Here is a 22,833-nt window from a genome sequence, read left to right as displayed (position 1 = left end):
TTATCACTACAGTTACTTACCGCTTTTTACGATTTTATTGTTCTTAACTAGTAAATATACTTTTTATTACATTTTAAAGTTATTTTCAGGAAATAATTTTAGGTCTTACTTTTTTCCATAATGTAACAGCATTATAAGAATAAAATCGTATCTCTCCTAAGCTGCAATTGGATGTATTTTTAAAACTAATCTCAATAATATACCATTTTAAAGGTATTATTTGTAGTAAAAAGAATGAAAATTACTAGATTATATGGCGAAATATACTTTTTAGGAAGTTACTTGGCAAAAATTGTAGAAAATTAAAAAATTATATAAATAAGGTAAACGCTTCAACCAATCAAAATCGTCGATATGCCGACGGGTCTCATTTTTTTGCAGGTGCCGGCTACCATCTTCAGTAGATTTCGGACGAAAGGAAAAATCGGGGGACTGAATATTCAGAATGTTTGCCCGTGTTGCATTACGAAGTGGTAAGAAAAGTTCCTTTGCATATTCTCCTGAAATCACAGAAATAGTTTCTTTGAAATAAATGGGCAGACATCGTGTATTAGACACAAATTAGACCGTTAATAACTACAGTAAAAATTTAAGCTTTTCTCAGCATGCTCAGCGCTAGTTCCAGTAACTGTAACTCGGTAATCTTTATTTAACATTATGACATTATCTGATTACCGAGTTACAGATCGGTCCATTTGTATCCTTTTCGCAAAGAAGCTTATTCAGGCCAATACCACATGATTACCGGTTGCCGAAAACTTAAAATTCTTCTTTCTCTAAATCACAAAAATAACTTACGCAAATGTAGTCCAATATGTGAACTTCAGACACTCCGGCGAACTATCCGCATATGGATGTCTTCATATTTTCACTTATAATACTGCAATTTGATGGGTTTTTTCGGACTTTCCACATTTCGTTTCCCACTGTTTACATGGTGTGAATTTTGTGACGTCACTTCTGACCAGGGTTGCCAAAACTTTTTAGCCCAAGTCGAGGGTATAGCCGTGAAATGGCGCCCAATAGCCAAAAAATCGCCCAAAATTTTAAAGTGGAAATAAGGGAGGCTCTACATCCCTTTTATTTTGAAATTTTTATATAATTTTTACAGCCAAGGTTTAATTCAACTTTTATCCAGAACACTCGTTACTGTCACCCACCGCTTGGAGGTAGATATAGGACTTTGGGAGCATTATTACATAAATATACTATTGTAAAATCGCGTCCATGCTGTTCTGACACAGCCCAAGGTGTAAGTTTGTAAACACGCCACACGTGTTGACAAATTTGACCTTTAACCTCACTTCCTCTCGACAACTTCTACTTAGAATATAACAAAAACAAAAAGTGCTCCTGAAATAATTGCTTTTACAAGAAAATGAAGAATACAGTGAAGTGTTAACAACAGCGTATGGAAAGCTTGTAGTTTAGAGGTAAATATTAGACATGATGTGGGTGTTTATTTTTTATATAACATATTTTATGGGCCGATGAAGAAGCCGAATTTATTTGCGAAACGGATGCCAATTCACCGCCGCATGTCGAACGGGCCAGTAAATGTCAGTATGTTGAAGGACAGGACCGAAGACATGCAGGCAGGTCTAGCTCAGCGCATGATGTAGGTATCCCAGGCAAACTTTAGTCAGAGAAAATAAAGGTAGAGAAGCGACACTCCGTACAATTAACGTGCAGACGGCCTATACCGATGTGAGGACAGAAAATGTGACTCTCCTGCTAGTCTCGGGCGCGGGCCAGACTGTATGCGGTATGAACAAAAACATAATTAACTGGTTGTGTAGGAGACTAGCAGGAGAGTCACATTTTTCTGTCCTCTGCTGTCCTCCGGAGTGTCGCGGTCCTGCTTTAGTTAACTAGAGTTGGGCGACTAAGTCGCCAATAGTCGTTAGTCGCGACTATTACTGATAGTCGCGACTACGACTATTGAAAACCAAAAGTCGACTAATGCAAGTATATTTTTGTGTTAAAAAATTACTTTAAAAGTGCCAGTTATTCGCACCAAAACCAACCAAATATGCAAATACAAACTCAAAACTGCGAAAAATGTGAAAAAATGTTAGTCATTGTCTTACCAATAGTAAGGCCGTATAAAATTAATGTTTTGGTTCTCGTCCAGAGGATTTTCATGAATTGATGAGGGAGGGAGGTGTTTTTTTTGTTTTTTTTTCCAATGTAAAATTAGCATTTTCAGTAGTTTTCGGTCTTTTTCAACAGTTCTCGAGGAAACGGTGAGGCCCTTTTTTTTTTTTTTTTTCAAATGTGAGATTCTGAGGATAAACCCCAAGAGTACCACAAAAAGACTTGGAAGTGATGCTTGTTCTCTAATAAACTTATTTATATGTATGAAGATTTCATAAATCATTCCAAAGTCTAAAAAATTGAAAAATCTAAAAAAAAAAAATCTGACAAATCCCAGTAATTGAGGAGGGAGGGGACGAGAACCAAAATATTAATTTTACACGGCCTAACACTAACCAACAAGTAATCATAATGTCCATAAATCATCATTAAATTGGTGTTATTGACTTGTTGTCGAACTACTTTCCCACAAGATAAAAGCCGTTAAAAAACTAAAATTACTTATTAGAACTGTCGAACATCTTATTATGATTATAATTTATGCAGCGATAACAGGTGTAGCAGCGTCATAGCGTGCATGTACAGACCCAGGTTGGGTGTTTGTACCAACTACTGAAGGTATGAGATTATTTCAACTTTGGAAAGAAACAGCGAGAACTTCCGAGAAGTGTTTTCCAAAGGGGAAAATTTAGGAAAATATTATTAGATTAGAAGTACTTTTCACGTAATTTCAAAAAGCTATGCTTATTGTGGTAACAGAATATTTAGAAAGCAACAGGAAAATAAACAAATTAGCTGACAAACAGTCGTAATGTTGCAATGCCACCCCTGTAGCGACAAATGCAGTAGTCTAGATGAGGTCATGTGACGTAGGTCGGAGGTGAAAGTTAATCGTACATGCACGATGCAACACGTTCATGAGCATACCATGGAAAATATGCACTGCCGTAGCGGCATGTTTACACATATTTTCATGCACAGCAAAACATGGAAATGAACGAAGATCGCTATTGGAATATTGAAGGTTTGAGAAATTATATGAAGTTTCTTGTGCTGTTGCTGGAAAGTGGCAAGTGAATTTAATTAAACAGAAAAGTTAGGCCTATATTACAGCATTTTACAGTCAAATATTTGCATCGCCATAAGCGTGCGATACAGTGTAGCAATTTGTATCGCAACAGTGCTGGTTTGTGTAGCAAACTGTGATGCGATGCTGGCAATCACGGGTCCTGTAATCATGCATTATAAATACTAAATTGCCACCAATCTTTCACCCGATTTTTCAGTCCAATTTTAACCACAGATAGTCACGACTATAGTCGTAGTCGCGACTATTTGCTGTCGACTAGGAAAAAAGTGATAGTCGCCCAACTCTATAGTTAACACATTTGCTAGTCAGCGAAATTCGCTGAGACCGGGGCCCAAACACAATGCATATTTACATAGAAATTTGCTTTTTTTTTTTTCGAGAATAGGCGGTGAAGGAAACCTACATATGTTTTCTATACTTCACTTGACCCAAATATATGATTTTTATGGTGATAATCAAGTCGCACATGGAATTTTAGAGGTATTTTGATAGTTGTTTCATTAAAAAAAGCTGCTATCGCTATGAGACTAAGATCTAGAAACACCCCCCGAAATGCCGTTTTGGGGAATTTTGCTAGCTGAATCTTTTTGATAAAAGTCAATCTTTGACAAGATTTAAACCTCTTACGGAAAGTGCTATGACAAAAATGTTTTCAGTTTTGGCTTTCTTTACTCAATGGCTTTAATTTGATATGTAAAATGATGCAGTTTGATGGCAAATTTGAATTCACCTAGCATACCTACATGATGGATGATAGTTCGCAAGGCACACTTTAAAAACGGGCAAAACAGACGTGTCATTTATCGGTATGACATTTTCGTTATTGATGCTGCCCTATTTTAAGTCGGCACCGAAGACCCATCTCAGTTTGAGTGCATCGATTTGTCAGTAAATTACACATGATCATATCACTCTAAATAGGTACCGGTATGGGGGAATTCCTATCTGAACGCATGGGGAAATACCCTTTCAAAAAATTGTTGCTTAGCATGGAAATTTTCATTGAAAATGTATCTCTAAAAAATTACAAGAAGTTTTGAATATTTCCTTTCATTTACCGTCGTCTTTTTTACATTTAATTGTACGGTAATAAATTTACATTCCAAAAAAAAATTGTCAAATCAGCTGACTGTGGTGTAAAATCTGCTCCGTGATTTCACCAAGCGCCGCCATTTTGAAGTTTAACTGATGTGTTTGTTCACTTTGTTGACATTAAAATCCATTTGTTCTCTCTTGTTTCAGGGGTAGAAATCAGGGACCATTTCCTGATAGCCATCCGGGCTATCTAGCCATTTTTTCTGATAGCCCTGAAGGAAATTCAATAGCCCTGAAAAAAGACATTGTTTTCGCACAATTCAAACCAATTGTTTGTTCAAATATTCAGTTATTAGTGAGTAACCCTTACCCCCCCATAATACCTGTACATTTTATTTCATGAATGATTTACATTACACAAATTGAATCTTTGAAGAAAAAGGTGAACTTGCCAGACTTTTCTTGAGATTTAGAATTTAATCAACGAAGAATAAAAGCTTTCAACATGTTCAATGAGTGACAAATTCTGTGTGATCATGGTGATTGCTTCCTGAAATATCGGATTCTTTTGAATTGTCAGGCATGTGTGGAGCTTACACACGACAGCGAGTGTCAATAGCCCGACGGGCTACATGGAGATAAAACCCAATAGCCCGACAGAAAACCTAATAGCCATGGCTATCGGGCTATCGCTTATTTCGACCCCTGTTGTTTGACCCGGAAATACTTCATGTTTGGTATCAGTTTGAAGCTTTTGACATTCTTGTCCGAAATCCTGAACTGACACATAAAACAAATAAACAAAAACCGCATTCCGCATAGGTTTTCAATTTCTCACAAGCTTTGAGACACAGGATTTAATTAAGATGGCCTAATAAAGAGGAATTTTTTTATTTGTGTTTTCATTTACCGGTACCGTATTTTCCTTATGGTCATGTTTTTTGGGTGGGACCCAATTGCGCCACATCTTGCATTTCTGATTATATTTCAAAAAGTTTTCACCCAAACTATGTAAAAGTATATAGGCCTATTTTTAGAAAGCATATATTGTCAGGATTGTAAATCTGTTAAGTTGAGTGGATATACAGGGTGTGCCAAAAGTATATACAGGGTGATTCCATTGAAAAATACCTAAAAAATTACATTTCTTTACCACTCCAATATTTCTACATAGTATATTAAATTGGAAAATGAACTTGATATTTGGATTGTACACAATTAGTCCTTTCATTAAATATTTAGTTTGCACTATATTTGTTTTAAAGCCCATTGTGTTATATACAGGGTGTGAAAAAGTTGCATTTTAAATTGTTTAATTTATTGTAAAATTTCCCTTAGAAGTGCCATTTGTAAGCAAATGCACTTCAAATTTGGAAACAAAATAGTTTAAAGAATTGCTATAATATGATCACATTTAAATATCCAATTCCATATAGGGTGTTTCAAAAATCATTTTTACAGTGAATAAATTGTAACAATGGTATGTACATGTAGGCATATAGATGCACAATAGCCTAGATAAAGATAAAACAATTTAAAAGATCTATTTATGACAGATGAGATTTATTTTCATTCCTTTCTTCATGCATGCAAAATTTAAAGCCCATTGTATTGCATGACACACATTCCCCTGCATTAATTAAAAGCTTGTTAAATCCTTAATTACTAAGTTTATTAAGATTAGCTAGGCAATTATAGTTATAGAAAGTTAAAAATAAGATTAACATTATGCAAATGCATTTTTACTTCCACTAGGCAACAAAGTGCATCTATATAATAATACGCTATTCTCTGTAGAGTTGTCTGTTTGTCTGTCTGTGACTGCTAATGTGAGGCCGCCGTAGGTCATACGGGGCTCAAACTTGGTGGGTGGGTGCAGCTTGATATGAGAAAGAACAAGTTTATATTTTTTAAGGTCAAAGGTCAAGGACGGGTCAAGTTCAATTGAAGTCTAATTTCAAACACTTTAAATGGCAAATCTAGCCATGCCATTGTGTTGACCTTGGACTATCAAACAAAAGTTTCCATGGTGACCTTTTCGTCAGACTTACGGTTAAGAGGTCATAGGTCAAAAAAGGTAAAAATTTCCAATTGCCCCTGTGAAGCTCAAACTTGGTGGGTGGGTGGACCTTGGATGAACAAACAAAAGTTTCCATGGTGACCTTTTCGTCAGACCTACAGTGAAGAGGTCATAGGTCAAAAAGGTAAAAATTTCAAACTACCCCTATGGAGCTCAAACTTGGTGGGTAGGTGGACATTGGACTAACAAATAAAAGTTTCCACAGTGACCTTTTCTTCAGACCTACGGTTAAGAGGTCACCAGGGGTCATCTGAGGTCAGATTAGTAAAAACTATCATATGGGCATGAAACTTGGTGGGTACAGACAATATTTAGAGCCAAAATGTTGGAAGGTCATTTTGGGGTCACCCGATCCGAGGTCACCAACGGGTCATCTGAGGTCAAATTAGTCAAAACTGTCGTATAGGCATGAAACTTGGTGGGTACAGTCAACATTTAGAGCCAAATTTTTGGAAGGTCATTTTGGGGTCACCAGGGGTCATCTGAGGTCAAATTAGTAAAACTGTCATATGAGCATGAAACTTGGTAGGTACAGTCACTATCAGCCAGGTAATCGCGCCCAGCCGAGAACCGCCAAATAGGGGTAACCGCCTAGTATATTTTATTATTGAACACCAACTTCTGTGATTTACACAGAGCTCCTCCTCTACCGGCTCCTCCTCTACCGGCTCCACCCCTAGCTAATTAGCTTAATAAAGCGGTTGTAATTAATTAATACATTTGTTCAACTGTATTTGTTACTATTTCATTAGATTAATAATTTTATCTTCAAAATGAGACCAAACCATTTCTTCATGAGAGTCATTCCATGCCAACTCAACATGAAAGTTAACCCATACTCATGGATTTTTTCTTATTTTGTGTACTGGTAGATATTATTGAGAAATGAAAAACCTGAAAATTTGAGGTCGTAACTCCCTTTCGTTTCCGCGCTACAGCAATTTGAAATTTAGGGGGGCCACGCGAAAATAACGCGTCGCAAGGTCTACTTTGATTTTCAAGGTGGCGTAATTTCAAAAGTATATATCCCACACCCCTGAGAATTTGTATTCTAGGCTAACTTTTTGTGTAGAATCCAAATATGCAACTTAAAAGTTCATAGGATATACCATATTAAAGATATGATGGTCTAAACATAGCCGAAAATCAAAGCTGGACGCACTTCAGGGGGGTCGTATCACTAAAACCCAAAATATTTTTAGGGTCCAAATTTTGTCATCTTTAGCCTGCACCCCCTACTACTCAAACACAAAAGAAGGAGCTAATTCCAACTTGTTCAGCTGAGTTACAGGCCAGTTAAGAAAATGGGGTCAACACACTTTTCACAATAGAGAGCAATGGTAATAACAGACATGCCAACTAGTACGGTTTCACCGTATTTTGTACGGTAAAACGTGCAAAATACGGTAGTACGGTCACCCCCAAAAAAATACGGAATTCCAGAATTTTGACCAACATATTAAAATGTTGTGTCTTAAAAAGATAAACAGCTGCAAGATTAGACTATCGACTGAATTACTGGTATCATTTGACCACTTTCTTGGTCTGTTAAAGTGGTTACCTACATCGTTTTTCTCTCGACTTTCAATGATGCATGCACATTAAAAAAATATTATTTAATAGGCCTACAAGATGCTTTCCGAAATAATTTTCTTCTGACTTGCAGATTTTTCATGCACATTAATATTTTTTATTAACCACCTAATGCTATGTCTTCTGAGGGTATTTAGTTAACTATTTAGCTCTATTGGTGCAAAAGAATAAGCCTACAAGAAGGTTTCCGACCTCCTTTTACTTCCGACTTTCGCACCATGCATGCACATTAAAGAAATATTTATAGGCCTACAAGATGGTTTCCGAAATAATTTTCTTCTGACTTGCACATTTTTCATGCACATTAATATTTTTTATTAACCACTTAATGCTATGTCTTCTGAGGGTATTTAGTTAACTATTTAGCTCTATTGGTGCAAAAGAATAAGCCTACAAGAAGGTTTCCACCTCCTTTTACTTCCGACTTTCGCACCATGCATGCACATTAAAGAAATATTTAATAAGCCTACAAGATGGTTTCCGAAATAATTTTCTTCTGACTTGCACATTTTTCATGCACATTAATATTTTTTATTAACCACCTAATGCTATGTCTTCTGAGAGTATTTAGTTAACTATTTAGCTATATTGGTGCAAAAGAATAAGCCTACAAGAAGGTTTCCGACCTCCTTTTACTTCCGACTTTCGCACGATGCATGCACATTAAAGAAATATTTATAGGCCTACAAGATGGTTTCCGAAATAATTTTCTCCTGACTTGCGGATGCGGATTTTTCATGCTCATTAATATTTTTATTAAGCATCTTCATCTAACTGCTACACATGCTATATCTTCTGGAGGTATTTAGTTAACTATTTAGGTCTGCAAAAGAATGAGCCTACAAGATGCTTTCCGACTTAGTTTTCTCAATGGTGCAGCAGTGCACATTAATATTTTTAATATTTTTCTTTAACCATACATAGACAACTGCTATACCCTGTACAGTCTTCTAATTGACATTGGCATTAAACTGTTTAATTTTTTTTTGGAAACATGAACAAAACCTGATCTTAGACTGATACTATAATGATGATGATGATGATGATTCAGATGATCAATGATTTTCTGAACTTAAAAGTTTTAACAAAGCATGCTTCTAACAACATTAGAAGTAACAAAACCCAGTGTTTCCAGAAATACATACTTTATCCAATTTCGTGAGGTCAAAGGTCACATACAAGGTCAAAGGTCGACTGAGGTCACCAAATCTTTTAATAATTAATTTTCAACTGTGCATCACATATCCGAAAATCAGCTGGATCGGTCATGTAATTAAGGAAATATGACGACTTTAAGATGGCTGCTTTCTATGTAAAGTATAGCAAAGTAGCACTTTCAATGAGTGATAACTCGTAAAGGAAGCATCTTTCTGTATTGATTTATTACTTTGATGGAATGGTTCTTTGGTATTGCCAAATTTGATTGCAAATTTGTAAGGTGGGCCCCAGAACCCCGGCTGTTATGTGCTCCCTCGCAATTATGTGTTCTACTTTTGGGGTTTCTGGGGTTGGCATGTATGCAAAAGGTACATATTTAAAAAATACGGTTTTAGGGTGCAAAATACGGATTTTTGTTCTTCTGAGTACGGAAATCTGGATTTCAAAGTTGGCATGTCTGTAATAAGGATGCTGTTGATTCAAAGTGAAGGAATCAAGAAACCAGATTGAAACTTCTCTGGCTACATTGTATGAGCATTAGCTACTTGCAGTTCGCCATTATGCACTATGTGTGGGAGAGCCTCGAACTGGCAGCATACATGAATGGGAATTGAACTAGTCATAACGTTCTGTGTAAGGTTACATAATTCTTCCTTTCATGTATGCTGCCAGTTCGAGGCTCTCCCCACATAGTGCATAATATGAACCTGCAAGTAGCTTAATATATCTCAAACATATATCAAACAGAAGTTGGTTCGAGGTGTCTGATGTGGACTTTCAGGGGGGTCTATTTAGGGCCAAAATGAATTTTGTTCATTTTTGAAGACCTGTAACTCAGTTGAACAAGTTGGAATTGGCTCTTTCTTTTGTGTGTGAGTAGTAGGGGGTGCATACTAAAGATGACAAAATTTGGGACTTAAAAATATTTTGGGTTTTGGTGATACGACCCCCCTGAAGTGGGCCCAGCTTTGATTTTCGGCTATATTTAGACCATCATATCTTCAATATGGTATATCCTATTAACTTCTAAGTTGCATATTTGGATTCTACACAAAAAGTTAGCCCAGAATACAAATTTTCAGGGGTGTGGGATATATACTTTTGAAATTACGCCACCTTGAAAATCAAAGTAGACCTCGCGATGCGTTATTTTCGCGTGGCCCCCCTAAATTTCAAATTGCTGTAACGAGGAAACGAAAGGGAGTTACGACCTCCAATTTTCAGGTTTTTCATTTCTCAATAGTATCTACCAGTACACAAAATAAGAAAAAAATCCATGAGTATGGGTTAACTTTCATGTTGAGTTGGCATGGAATGACTCATGATGGATTTTAGCAAAAATATATGAAGAAGAAGAAATTTTTTTTTGGAAAATGTGACAGCTCCACCTTTTTTGGGTGCCCACCTCAAAAAACATGACCTTATGTTGGCCTTGCATTCGTGTCACGATATGACCGTGGAATGTTTACATATGCTTGCTTACTAAGTATAATAACTAAATGTACGATACTCTTTGGAGTTACCAGTGAACATGATTTTGGAAAGTGAGCAAAAAATGATTATCTTTCTCTTCACTTTCAGGGGCAATTGTGCCAACATTATTGAGGACCTCTAAGCCATGGTAAGTGCAAATACACATTTTATGTTCAACTAAATTTGTTAAAATATACATACATTGTACAAGTAGTTAACTACATGTAGGATAAACTGTTGACCTAAATATATCTAGGATCAAATGTTTTGAAAATATTTGTATCCTGAAGAATGAATATGGTACAAAATGTGTATGAATTCTTGTGTGCATGTGTACAATTGGACAAAATGTAAAATATGATGAAAGGTTGTTGATGTTTTTAATCTAAAATTGATCTCTAATTGGCCAAATCTTTATTTGATAGTTTTAAAGTACCGTATTGTACATTATTAAACCCTGCACAAATTACTCATTTTCATTTGGATTAAATACCTCTTTCTTGTCCAGTGTTGTGGCAGCACCCAAGTTGATGTTCCACACCAGCCAGGAACGTCTAGGCTACAAATTACCTGAGCTTCCAGACAAAGTCCGCATGGGCTTCATCCCAGAGGAATGGTTCCAAATGTTCTACCCAAAAACAGGGGTCACAGGTGGGTAACTAAATAAGTTGCATGCACAATTTTGTAGACTATTTAGACTATCAAAAGCTATTATCTTGAGAATATTGCAGTGATCAGGGAAGATTTGCTACACTCTACACCTACTCAACAAGGGGTGTACACCATACCTCATGGGTATTTTTCTCAGTTTGGGTATTGATAGCAATGAGAATTCGCACAGCGTCAAATTGAAATTTGGGAGGGGGTTGGCATGAAAAGCGTACTTGAAAGTCCAACTTTAAGAGGCTGTTTCTTTCAAACTACACCCGCTAGAACATTCAAATGCTCTACTCTGGGGTGTTATTTTGGTGTGGATTTCAAATTTGCTGAAATAAAATCCATACCCCCCCAAGTTTGAACCATGCTGCCCAGAATATTTTTACTGTCCAATTTGTTGGAGTTGGTAGATAATATTAAGTACTAACTTAGTTTATCTCATCAAGCCTGTCTGAGCTCAACTAGATACTCTGGGGCTGATCAAAAATACGAATTCTATAATATTAACACCTAGAGCTTGTTTTGTTCTATTGCAGGTCCATATGTTTTTGGCACAGGTCTTGTCTTGTTTCTGCTCAACAAAGAAATTTATATACTTGGGCCTGAGACAATGCATGGTATAGCTATATTTGGAATCATCATCTACAGTATAAAGAAATTTGGTCCCATGATAGCAGCATATATGGATGCCCAGAGGGAGGTAAGTACCGGTAGTGCGGGTACTATAGACGAATCCGACGAGCTACACCTCACTGACAGCCATAGCTGAGGGCTATCCATCCATTTTACGTGACGCCAGTATCATAGGCGTGCAGCGTTTACCGCTCCCATGACGCGGTGCAAGTGCTACGCGCTCCAATGCGCTCGCGATAGTGGGCGTCTTGGATCGCAATCCAAACGAACTAAGCTAGTTTAGCCCCCCAGCTATGGCCGACTTAATCCTTGCCATCACTGAGCTTGTCGGATTCGTCTATACCAGGCTTCCTCAAATAGATTTGTTGAAGCGCCACATGAAATTTTAAAAAAACTGCAAAGCGCCACTCAATGGCTGCGAATTCGCGGGGGTAGTCAGAGGGGTTTCCCCCCTCTGAAGCTATAGATTTTTTTAAATTTGAGGTGCAAATGACGTCATTTGGTGCAACATTTTGTACTATTTTAGTCTGTCTTTACAAGGATAACATGGGAATCGCATTGTTTATTAATTTTTTTTTTTATCTAAACGGGCGCCAAGGCCACTCGGGAAGCCACGGGCGCCACATTTGGCTCGCGCCGCTATTTTGGAGCCCTGGTCTATACTTTGTATGCCTTCCTCGAGTCCATAATTTAGATCATGTTTTTTTATTGTGTCTCTACCTGTAATTTAAAAAAATGATGGTAAGTAAACTGGCCTCAAAAAGAAACTTATAATTTTTCACAAGGTCATATCTTAAAATCCTCTCCATAATAATGAACAAAAATTGCACACAGGATTACTTCAATACTCGTCTCTAAACACATGTCAGTAACCAAGCAGTTGTCCAACTGACACAACAGCAAAATGCACTGACATGGAACACCTTTCTGGACCAAAATTCACATCCCAACAGATTTCTTTTGTTGAGTTCCAATTATTCGCCTGTGAATGTGGTCCCGGAAGCTGTTCCGTGTCAGTGTATTTAACTGTTGTGTCAGTTGGACAACTGCTTGGTTACTGACATGTGTTTAGAGTAGAGTATTGAAGTAATCCTGTGTGCAATTTTTGTTCATGTACAGACGAATATTGGAACCCAACAAAAGAAATCTGTTGGGATGTGAATGTTGGTCCAGGAAGGTGTTCCATGTCAGTGCATTTTGCTGTTGTGTCAGTTGGACAACTGCATGGTTACTGACATGTGTTTAGAGTAGAGTATTGAAGTAATCCTGTGTGCAATTTTTGTTCATTTTTATTGAGAGGATTTTAAGATATGACCTTGTGGAAAATTATAAGTTTCTTTTTAAGGCCAGTTTATATATAAAAGTTAACATTTTCAGGAAGTATTTGATACAAGGAATCCATCCAGCTAGCATTTAAACAGATTCCTGTTTTTGAGAAAATCCTCAAGGAAGGCATAATAATAATAAAGAAATATATTTTCCGAGAGAGAAGTCGTGGGGAACACTACAGGGCAAACTTTTGTGCTAACAGATATTGTGAATCTTAGAAAGTTTTACTTTTAGGCCAAAATAACCCTATCCTATGGGCCCAACCGATCCAGATTTTGCATTATCACATTTTGTTATTAGCTGCATGCAATTAGAATCACCCATTTTTCAGCCAAATTGGATTGATTTTGATCAAAATTTAGTGATTTCTTTTTTCGTCGCCTTAGGTACGTAATGTACAGAATACCTGATAAGCTACATGTAGAATCAAAAATTATTGAGATTGTCTTTTAGTGAAGATCAATTCATACAGCATCAGATTCCACTCATGTAACTTACAAAAAAAGCTAATGACCGGTATTTGACAGGCCTTGGATAAGAAAGTCACAACACTATGGACCACAATAGCCTCATCCCAATGGCGTAGTCTGATGACCTCAATTACATAATCATAGTGCAAAATTTGACCTCAAGTTGCAGAGTATGAGTTTGTGTACCCAATTTTTCAAAGGTCATTCAATGAATGTACACATGTATTGGGGTTAAGAACTGTGCCCCTGATAGATGAGCATGTTGTGGATCCTAGTGTAACCAATCAGGCTCTGATTGAAGAAAAGACCCCTTTCCCCACCTGAAGGAAATAAATGTTGGCATACTCTGGCATACTAAATATATATCACCACCCCTCTCCTTCAGTTCAATGTTGATGAAAGCACTTTTCTATCGGACTCTCCAGTCCCCCCCCCCCCAACATTGATTGAGGGGAATGGGAGAGGGAAAGGTTTGTACATCTCATCAAACATAACTATCAGAGCTGCAATGAAGAGTTCCAACATATTGTCAAGGTGTGCCAGCTACTTTTTCCTTGATTGGAAGTCTTGTATCTCTTCATTAACCTTCTATCATTGCAGCAATGCAACGATAGCACCATATTACACCCCTGGCAATTTTGTAATGAAGAAACAATTACCCCTCAGATGTAATTTTTTGTAGCAAGCTAACAACATATTCTCATTTTTTTTTTCATTTTTAGACTCAGCTCAAGGATGCTTATGAATGGAAAGAGACGCAACTTAAAGAATTTACTGATAACGTTGAAGAAGATTTTATTTTTATTTTGTGTCTATACGGAAGGCATCATTTCTTTGATGCAAAGAGGGTAGGTGCCGATATAAAGAAAGAAACATACTCCCTCCCTTCCTCAGGTAGACCCCCATGTGTTGTACAATATACCCAGTGTTGGATGTAAAGTGACTTTGTTTGATTTGTTGTCAACAAGGAGTGCCAGGTTACATCTGCATATACTCAAGAATAAGGCGCACATAACCTTCACCATTGAAACCAAAACTTTCTAGAAGTTTTAGCATATAACTTTTGGTTGGACTTTGTTATTTCATTAACATAAAATAAGCCGCATAGCACCTTGTGGCTCTGGTCCGGTCTGGTTCTTTTCATTTATAAATGGTGTGCATATCTGAAAGTGCCAAAAAATCTTGGCTGAGGGCTATGTTAGACCCCTTGTCATTTTCAAATGGACAGTCGACAGTTTCAGTACCCAGCAGGTTAAAAGGGTGATTTGTAGCTACGGTGGTGTTCATCTACCCATCTTCCCGTTGTTATTTTTTTCCAGGAAAATGTTGCCATGCAGCTTGAGATTGAGTTCAGGGAAAGACAACTGGCCTTATCTAATGCTGTCAAGAAGAGGCTGGATTACCATGTAGACATGGAGAATCTGCAGACTCGTATGCAGCAGCAACATATGGTCAGATGGATTGAGAAGAATGTCGTCCAGAGTATCACACCAAAACAGGTAGGCTCATGTCCCACTTTGATTTGAACAGTGAAGTAATCGCATGGATGTGTGTGGTGCCACATTGGAAAGTCGGCTGTGTCTTTGACTCATTTACACCAGCAAAAAGTCACAATTTTATTTCAATCTCAAATTCAGTTGGGACAGAGGATTACCATCAATTAATTTGAGTCTGGCCCAAAAAAAAAAGTTGGATTTCCTACTTTATGTTATTCAAATTTCCGCATTTTTATTTATATTCAGCCTGTTTTTAGACTTTATAGCCCAAATTTACGCACTTTTTCAGACTTTTCAAAGTCACTTTGAGGCCGCTATCATCCCTGAAAGTGGTATACAGTAGAGAATTCAACCCTTTTTGGCTAGTAATTAAGCTAATTAGGCATACAAGATTTGGCTACATGTATGTCCTTTCAAAAAGTTATAAAATAAATTCTGACAGACCGATCAGAAGGGATCTATGGGTGATCAAACTATTTTGTTTCTTGGCCTCATGGGTGTTTTAGACTATCAGTGACATTGAAGTTGTTTCAGAGATATTTGAAATTGACTTGAAAGTTTATTCAATGGACACACATGAATGATTAAAAATGCAAATTCAATTTGACTGGCTGATTATGCTAGTAAAGCAGAGATGCCAACCCTCCCTATTTTTGAGGGAGGCTCCCTATTTTTGGAAACATTTTTGTCCATTTTGACACCCAAATTTGGCAACCTCCCTATTTCTGGCAAGTTATGTGCCATTGAAATTGCATGTAATTTTGAAAACCTCCCTATTTTTTGTTTGAATCCTCTCTAACGACCAATTTAAAATCAACTACATGATGATCCTTATTGTTTGTGGAGCACCGCAGCACTGCCAGATGATACTATAATGAAAGAAAAAGAATTTATCGCGTCTGACGTCATCTGTCAATCAAATTCGAGCACGGTTTGTTTACAAGTGTTGTGATGATGACTTGCTGAACGCGGCGGTATAAACGGGCGCCTTGTTGTTAATTTTGCACCTTCAAACATGCAAACCATCTCAAAAGTTAGGTCTTTATAGTAGGAAACTTTCTTTCGCAAAGGCACTATATCAACAATGCCTAGAAAAGCTGCTTTTTGCCTTGTAAAAGTACATCATTTTTCGCCATTTGCTGCTATTCCTTTTCTCCGATCAGCACCAGATAGATCGGTCTTCCTTTTACGCGCTATTAACCTGTGTAAACCAATCAAGGATCGTAATTGACAGTGACATCAGACGCGATAAATTCTTTTTATCTCTGTCTTTAATTATAATGTTTTTATTGGGAATTGTCATTGTAAAAGAGACCTTTAATTAACACCTAAAATGCAATGCCCACAGCCCCCGGCTCCGGCCCCAGGGGCATTTATCAGAGGGAATACGGTATTTTATAAATGACATGAACTGATGTACAATGTGAGGCATATTTTAGAATAAATCTTGATCTAAGTAAAATAAATAAAAAATATTTCGCAAATGGTTTTCTTACCACCTACAGGAAACACTTTGTTTTGGCCAACTATTTACTAGGTGTGTTTATTTTTTTCATCTTATTCTTAGTTATATGAATACATTGTAGTAACCTTTTATATGGTGGTAATTGTTATGTATTAGAAAGGATCAATTTGTATGTGTTTTCTGATTGTGCTTCATTTGTTTGTTTGTTTTCAGGAAAAGGAATTGCTGGACAAGTGCATCACAGATTTGAAGGGTATGGCTGTCACTGCATAATGCAGGTTTAATCACAAAGAATATTGAACTGTAAATTAGAAAACTTTACAAAGGAATGGAATTAATGACCCACATCAAATAGACGGAAGTATAGAGTGATGTCATCATCGTTGTCTTCACTTGTACACCAAACAGAAACAGGTGTATTTGAACACCTGTTACAATAATAAGACAAAAAGATGAAGACTGATAATGGCATTTCATGTACATACTTCTCACTGGATTGGTATGCATGCTTGTCACTAACCATCGCAACATTTTTCGAAGAGATCCTGATTTCATCAAAGACTTCTTTGCAAAACAAACTTTTGTGTTTGTTTTGTAAGGTGTTTGACCGCATGCTGACTTAAGAAATTAATTAATAAACATGATAAATGAGGTATACTTATTCTATTTGTGTTCATAATTCTAAAGCTTCAAAATTTTGAATATCTGTTTTTTCCCAAATTTAGCAGGTGGCTCAATTTTCTTGTTTGGAATTAACACATCACATTTTATTTTCAGAGAAGTGAAGTGAACTTTGGGACAAATGACCCCTCAGAATTATGAACCTGAGAATAATTATCATGCTCATTTAGACATGCACTATCCTAAAACTTTTCTGCAGATCAAAACTTGGTATTGCCTTTGTGTAAGCCTCCAAAGTTGGCCTTGTATCAAAAACAGGATTATACAGTTTACAGAATAAAGCTGTCAACTCCCTCAATGAAGTCTGACAATAGGCTAATTTTGTGTAGGCTTTCACAAAGAATATACCAAAAACTTAAAAAAGATAGTTCAAAGGAATTTGATGAGCAGACTTTGGCATTTACGAACAGCATGCCATTCGTTCATATATATTTGTAAGGCAAGTTTGCACATAAATATATGACCATCATTTTGTTTTAAAAACAATGTCAGTCATTCAAATTGAATATAATAAGTTTGCTGTCATGTGCAGTTTTGTTAAGCAATGGTTAGCATCATTACAAACCCATTATTTTCATTAAAATGTAACAACAAAAGACCATTTGATGATTGTAATTTCCCATGTACCGTAAGAAAGATTATTTTGAGTGGTTGATGTGATACCAATGATTTTACCAAGATTATACCTCCTTGTGTGTGCAGATTGTCAAAATACAGAGTCAAGTACATCTACAATCAAAGAAATATATAGTTGGCACACTTTGACAATATGTTGGAACTCTTCATTGCAGCTCTGAGGGGTCAGTGAAATTAGTATAACTATGTTTGATGAGAAGTACAAACCATCCCCTTTCCCCTTCCCTCCCACATTCCTCCTCAACCAATGTTGGGGGGACTGGAGAGCCCAATGTCTAAATTGCTTTCAGGGACTGGAGAGCCCAATGTCAAAATTGCTTTCATCAACATTGAATTGGGGAGAGGGGCAGCGATTTACAGTTGTTATGCCAGAGTGTGCCAACATTAATTTCTTTGATTGTAGCTATTACTGTACTTAAAAACATCTGATACTTATAGATATTATATAGGACCAATCTTACTTTAATGTCACTGTCCCAGTGATAAATGGGTAGATAAATGTTGGTTGTTGGAGATTCGTAAAAATCTGTGGTCAGAAATGTTAGTATGAACAAATACTAGAACAGAAATCACAGAATTGGTACTCCTCTTAAACTTCCTCCCTGCCAAGTTTTTAGACTTCAAGTTCGCAGAGAATTTGTCAGTAACTTGTATCTAAATCAAGTATTTATTCATATGTGTTCAATTAGAATGAATCTCTGTATTTTGTCAGCTGGCTGTACTTGTTTGCAATAATTAAATCTGGTACATCAAAAGTATAATGTCTTGCTTTCCGTGTTGTTTTATCTACGCACTGTAGTTTATATAGAAAGGATAGTATTATCATAGAATTGTAGGGATTTTTATTTTATTTTCACAGCGAAACCGTTGAAATATGTGATATCTTAGGCCTTTGAACACAAGGGAACTGGAATGAGCGTTTCGACAGCATTTTTGTGGGACATGAGAGCACATCAGACCTATCGAATTGCATTCTGAATACGAAGAATGTCTTTCTGATATCAAATAATTTTCATTTTATGAAATTCACGATATAATACAAATTTTATGACAAATTATTAAAATTTGATATTTTTCACATTTTGGAGATATAACAGTCCTCGAAGTAAATTTGATAAATTTAATGATATAGTCTTTAAAGTGTATGTAGCTGGGAAGAAAAGCCGACGATCAATTGAAAATTTTGACCTTTCATATTGAAGAATACGAAAGGTCAAAATTTTCAATTGATCGTCGGCTTTTCATCCCACCTACATACACTTTAGGTATAAATCATCAGATAAAGTTTACTTTGAGTACTGTTAAATATCAATTTTTAATGATTTGCCATAAAATGTGTATTACATTCCGAATTTCAAAAATCAAAATTATTTGATATCAGAAGGCCATTCTTCGTATTCAGAATGCAATTCGATATGTCCCACAATAATTACTGTCCAAACGTTCATACCCCTTCCCTTAAAACAATCAAACAATTTTGCTCTCACAGAATTTCTAGTCCTGGTTCTAACACTACATCAGTAACATACGGCCATCAATACCAGCTTTATCCACTTGGTGTCGGTTATCACAAAACATATACTGTCAAACCTCCAAAATGAAACCACCGGTGAAAATGCATCTACATGTAGATATGCGACTTTTGCTTTAATTCGGCCCTCCTGAAATTTCAGTCACTAGAAGATATGTCCCAGACCAAGCAACAGATGGACAGCAACATAACCAGCATGCTTTGGACAAGAAGCCATTTGTGCCCCGATCACCCTGTGGGTTTGCTTGGTGGAAACTAAATTGATCCAGAAACCACATTAACCGTATGTTCATGTGCATCCTTGATCATATCTTTCGCAATTGCTAAGGCCTGTAAACCAGTTTCGTCTTTAAGAAATCTCATGAGTGGATCGGTTGGTCGAAATTGTAATTTGAAACAATTAAAACAAAAACAAAATTGTAATCTATATAGGGGAATAGATCTTCATTTGAGAGAGTTTGGTGGCATTGTATCCATTTCATTTTTGGGGTCGAACACCCAACTCTACATAAAGATCACACCACCTTACCCCTAACCCTCTAAAGCTGAACTTCGTCCACCCCTATCCATCGCTTACATTTACGCATTCGCAGATGATGAGCATGTTTAAGGTTAAATACAATTGATTTTCAAGGTTTGGTTCCAGAGGGGCGTAAGTTAATAATGGAAACAGCCATGCAGAAAAGAATGAACTCACGCGTACAATAGTGTATCAATCTGAACTAGCGCCACGGACAAACCGCGGCCGCGGCTCGTGAGTCATCCTATATGTTGCAGGGATAGGGAAGGGGCGACCATGATAGGACCATATGGGCTGATGGGGGGGGGGGGGTGATTGTGGGCAGCCGCTTTCGGCAATTTTCCTTGGGATTTTCTAAATTTTTAATTTTTAAAATTATCCTGGATGATATCTGTCGTGAAATAAATCAATGCTTCTATAGGCTATAATAGGCCTATATGCCTATTTATACCCTGATTATGCAATATATATAGGCCTACAACAATAACTACAACAACAAAACCAACAACCAATATTTTGTTAATCTAATTTGTAAAAATATATTCATAGGCCGCGCCTATTAGACTAGTATAGCCTAAAATTCCTGAATTATATAATGAAAAAAAACAGGCAAAAACAATCAATCGCTGCAGTCAGAAAGAAAGAAACGAACAAGAAAAAAGTGAGAGAAAAATAAAATAAAATAGATGGAATGGACCACATAGGGACTCGAACACGTACCAAAGTTTTCCAGCTCAAAACTATAGTATTATATAGTCGAACGTGAGTCCGACGCGCTAACCGATTGAGCTACTGAGTGACCTGTGAAATCGATTGATCTCAAACTGACTGTTATGGAATAGTGCATACCAGGCTCTTATGATAAACAATCTCATCACCGCTGTAAATGTCGGAGGTATCGATGGCGAAAAACCTCGATTTTTGCAAAAGTAGCTTAAATTTGGAGTGAAATTCAAATGGTAAAGGAATCGACATACTTTTGAGAAATAATGTAGGCAGTTAGAAATCAAAATTAACGTTCCACAATCCAGATATCGATAATGTAACATAACAGTGTTTTGTGGTACAAGATTCTCGAAAATTGTTCCCAAAAACGGGCTAATAAAATTTAATCGGTACTGTATTTGGTTCTTCCCCATGGCAACATTATTTCTTTGGTCGATTTGTAGTACAATACAAAAAGGAGAAAACAATCACTCGGCGTGGTTTTATACGGAGCGAATATTTGAAAAAACTGCATGGAACGTGTTTTTGATCTTGTGAACATGGTGCGTAAAAATGATTTAAACGAAGGATTTTCAAACGGATTCTAAAAATTTGTATAAACACACAAAAATAGTGTTAAGATACATCCATGCACCAACATTTGACTCACTGCGATATTTGATTGCTGAGAAAACGCGGTTTTAGAGAACAACTTTATACGTCTTTTATACGTTTTTATACGTTTCTTCGTGTAACCTTAACTGATACCAAATATTCTCAGTGATGAGGATTCTCTGTATCTGGCCATAATTCCATTCAAAATGATGTATATGATTATTGATGTCTGATGTTACCGTAAGTCAAGAAGTAAAATTATTTAAACGTTATCACAAAAACTCAATGATTTATGAATGTGTTCCCAGTTCTCGCATTTTCTAAGATTTCCCCAGAAGTAAACGAATGAAGTCTTTAAAAAAAGGACAAGTTATTCCTTCTAGGCTTACTTGCGAGCAGCACTACTTGAGACAGATTTAAATGGTATTCTGTCAGGAATGCTCAGAGCTACAGATTCCAAGTAAAATTATAACAAATGCTTTCACAATTTTGTTGACTTAACATGGCATCAAAAGCATGAGAACTTTTTTCTAGGTCTTTGCGGATTATTCCCACTTGGTCCAATCCCATTTGGTCCAATCCCACTTGGTCCAATCCCATTTGGTCCAATCCCACTTGGTCCATTCCCACTTGGTCCAGTTCCCACTTGGTCCAATCCCATTTGGTCCAATCCCACTTCGGCCAATCCCACTAGGGCCATGTCCCACTTGGTCCATGTCCCACTAGGGCCATGTCCCACTTGGTCCATGTCCCACTAGGGCCATGTCCCACTTGGTCCATGTCCCACTAGGGCCATGTCCCACTAGGGCCATGTCCCACTAGGTCCATGTCCCACTAGGGCCATGTCCCACAGGTCCATGTCCCACTAGGGCCATGTCCCACTAGGTCCATGTCCCACTAGGGCCATGTCCCACTAGGTCCATGTCCCACTAGGGCCATGTCCCACTAGGTCCATGTCCCACTAGGGCCATGTCCCACTAGGGCCATGTCCCACTAGGTCCATGTCCCACTAGGCCCATGTCCCACTAGGCCCATGTCCCACTTAGGCCATGTCACACTTAGGACATATCCCATTTGGACCCGAAAAAGATGAAAAGGTTTAGAAGAACAGAAAGGAAAAAATGAGATGATGTAGAAGGATGCACGATAAGGTGACGAAAAAAAGATACCCTGTTCTACGGTCGGTCGGCCTTTTTTTTCTTCTTTTTTTTAAATGACGCATAAAATCACCAAAAATAATTTGCAATTTGAGAAAATACAAATAAAAACTTTTGTTCCTGAAATTTCCGCAATTTGGGTCGGCATTCATTTGTACAGGTAAAAAAAAAATCCCAATTTGTTCAAACTCTGGGTCGGTCGGGCCCGTAGAACAGGGTTTTCTTTTTTCGTTGCCTAAAAACTAAAACTAAATTGCTCCTTTCAGACTCAAATCAAAATGGGTACCATTAGACTCTGAAAACCAAAAATGAAATTTGTCATCTAAGATTCACATGACCACAGCCAAATCTTGCAATAAAAGAAAGAAATGCTCTTTACAATAAACTTTATAACATCCACGATATAGTCATC

The 22,833-nt window shown here is 37.1% G+C and overlaps 1 protein-coding gene across 1 annotated transcript; it reads left to right on the top strand.

Annotated features, from left to right (window-relative positions):
• Positions 1-340: 340 nt before the first annotated feature.
• Positions 341-18,654, top strand: LOC140166157 (ATP synthase F(0) complex subunit B1, mitochondrial-like). Its single transcript, XM_072189549.1, has 7 exons — positions 341-473; positions 10,635-10,674; positions 11,035-11,177; positions 11,720-11,883; positions 14,338-14,463; positions 14,935-15,114; positions 16,790-18,654. The coding sequence occupies exons 1-7, from the start codon at positions 446-448 to the stop codon at positions 16,847-16,849; spliced, it is 741 nt and encodes a 246-aa protein (XP_072045650.1). The 5' UTR covers positions 341-445; the 3' UTR covers positions 16,850-18,654.
• Positions 18,655-22,833: the final 4,179 nt, after the last annotated feature.

The sequence above is a fragment of the Amphiura filiformis genome, chromosome 12 (genome assembly GCF_039555335.1).
Source record: "Amphiura filiformis chromosome 12, Afil_fr2py, whole genome shotgun sequence".
NCBI classification, from domain to species: domain Eukaryota; kingdom Metazoa; phylum Echinodermata; class Ophiuroidea; order Amphilepidida; family Amphiuridae; genus Amphiura; species Amphiura filiformis.
This window is presented reverse-complemented; position numbering and strand designations above follow the sequence as displayed.

What these genes read in the sequence shown, in the direction of transcription:
- LOC140166157 (XM_072189549.1), top strand. Translation starts at nt 446, where the DNA reads ATGTTTGCCCGTGTTGCATTACGAAGTG. An exon ending in CCCAAAAACAGGGGTCACAG is followed by an intron (nt 11,178 to 11,719) that starts GTGGGTAACTAA and finishes GTTCTATTGCAG; the next exon opens with GTCCATATGTTTTTGGCACA. An exon ending in ATTTCTTTGATGCAAAGAGG is followed by an intron (nt 14,464 to 14,934) that starts GTAGGTGCCGAT and finishes ATTTTTTTCCAG; the next exon opens with GAAAATGTTGCCATGCAGCT.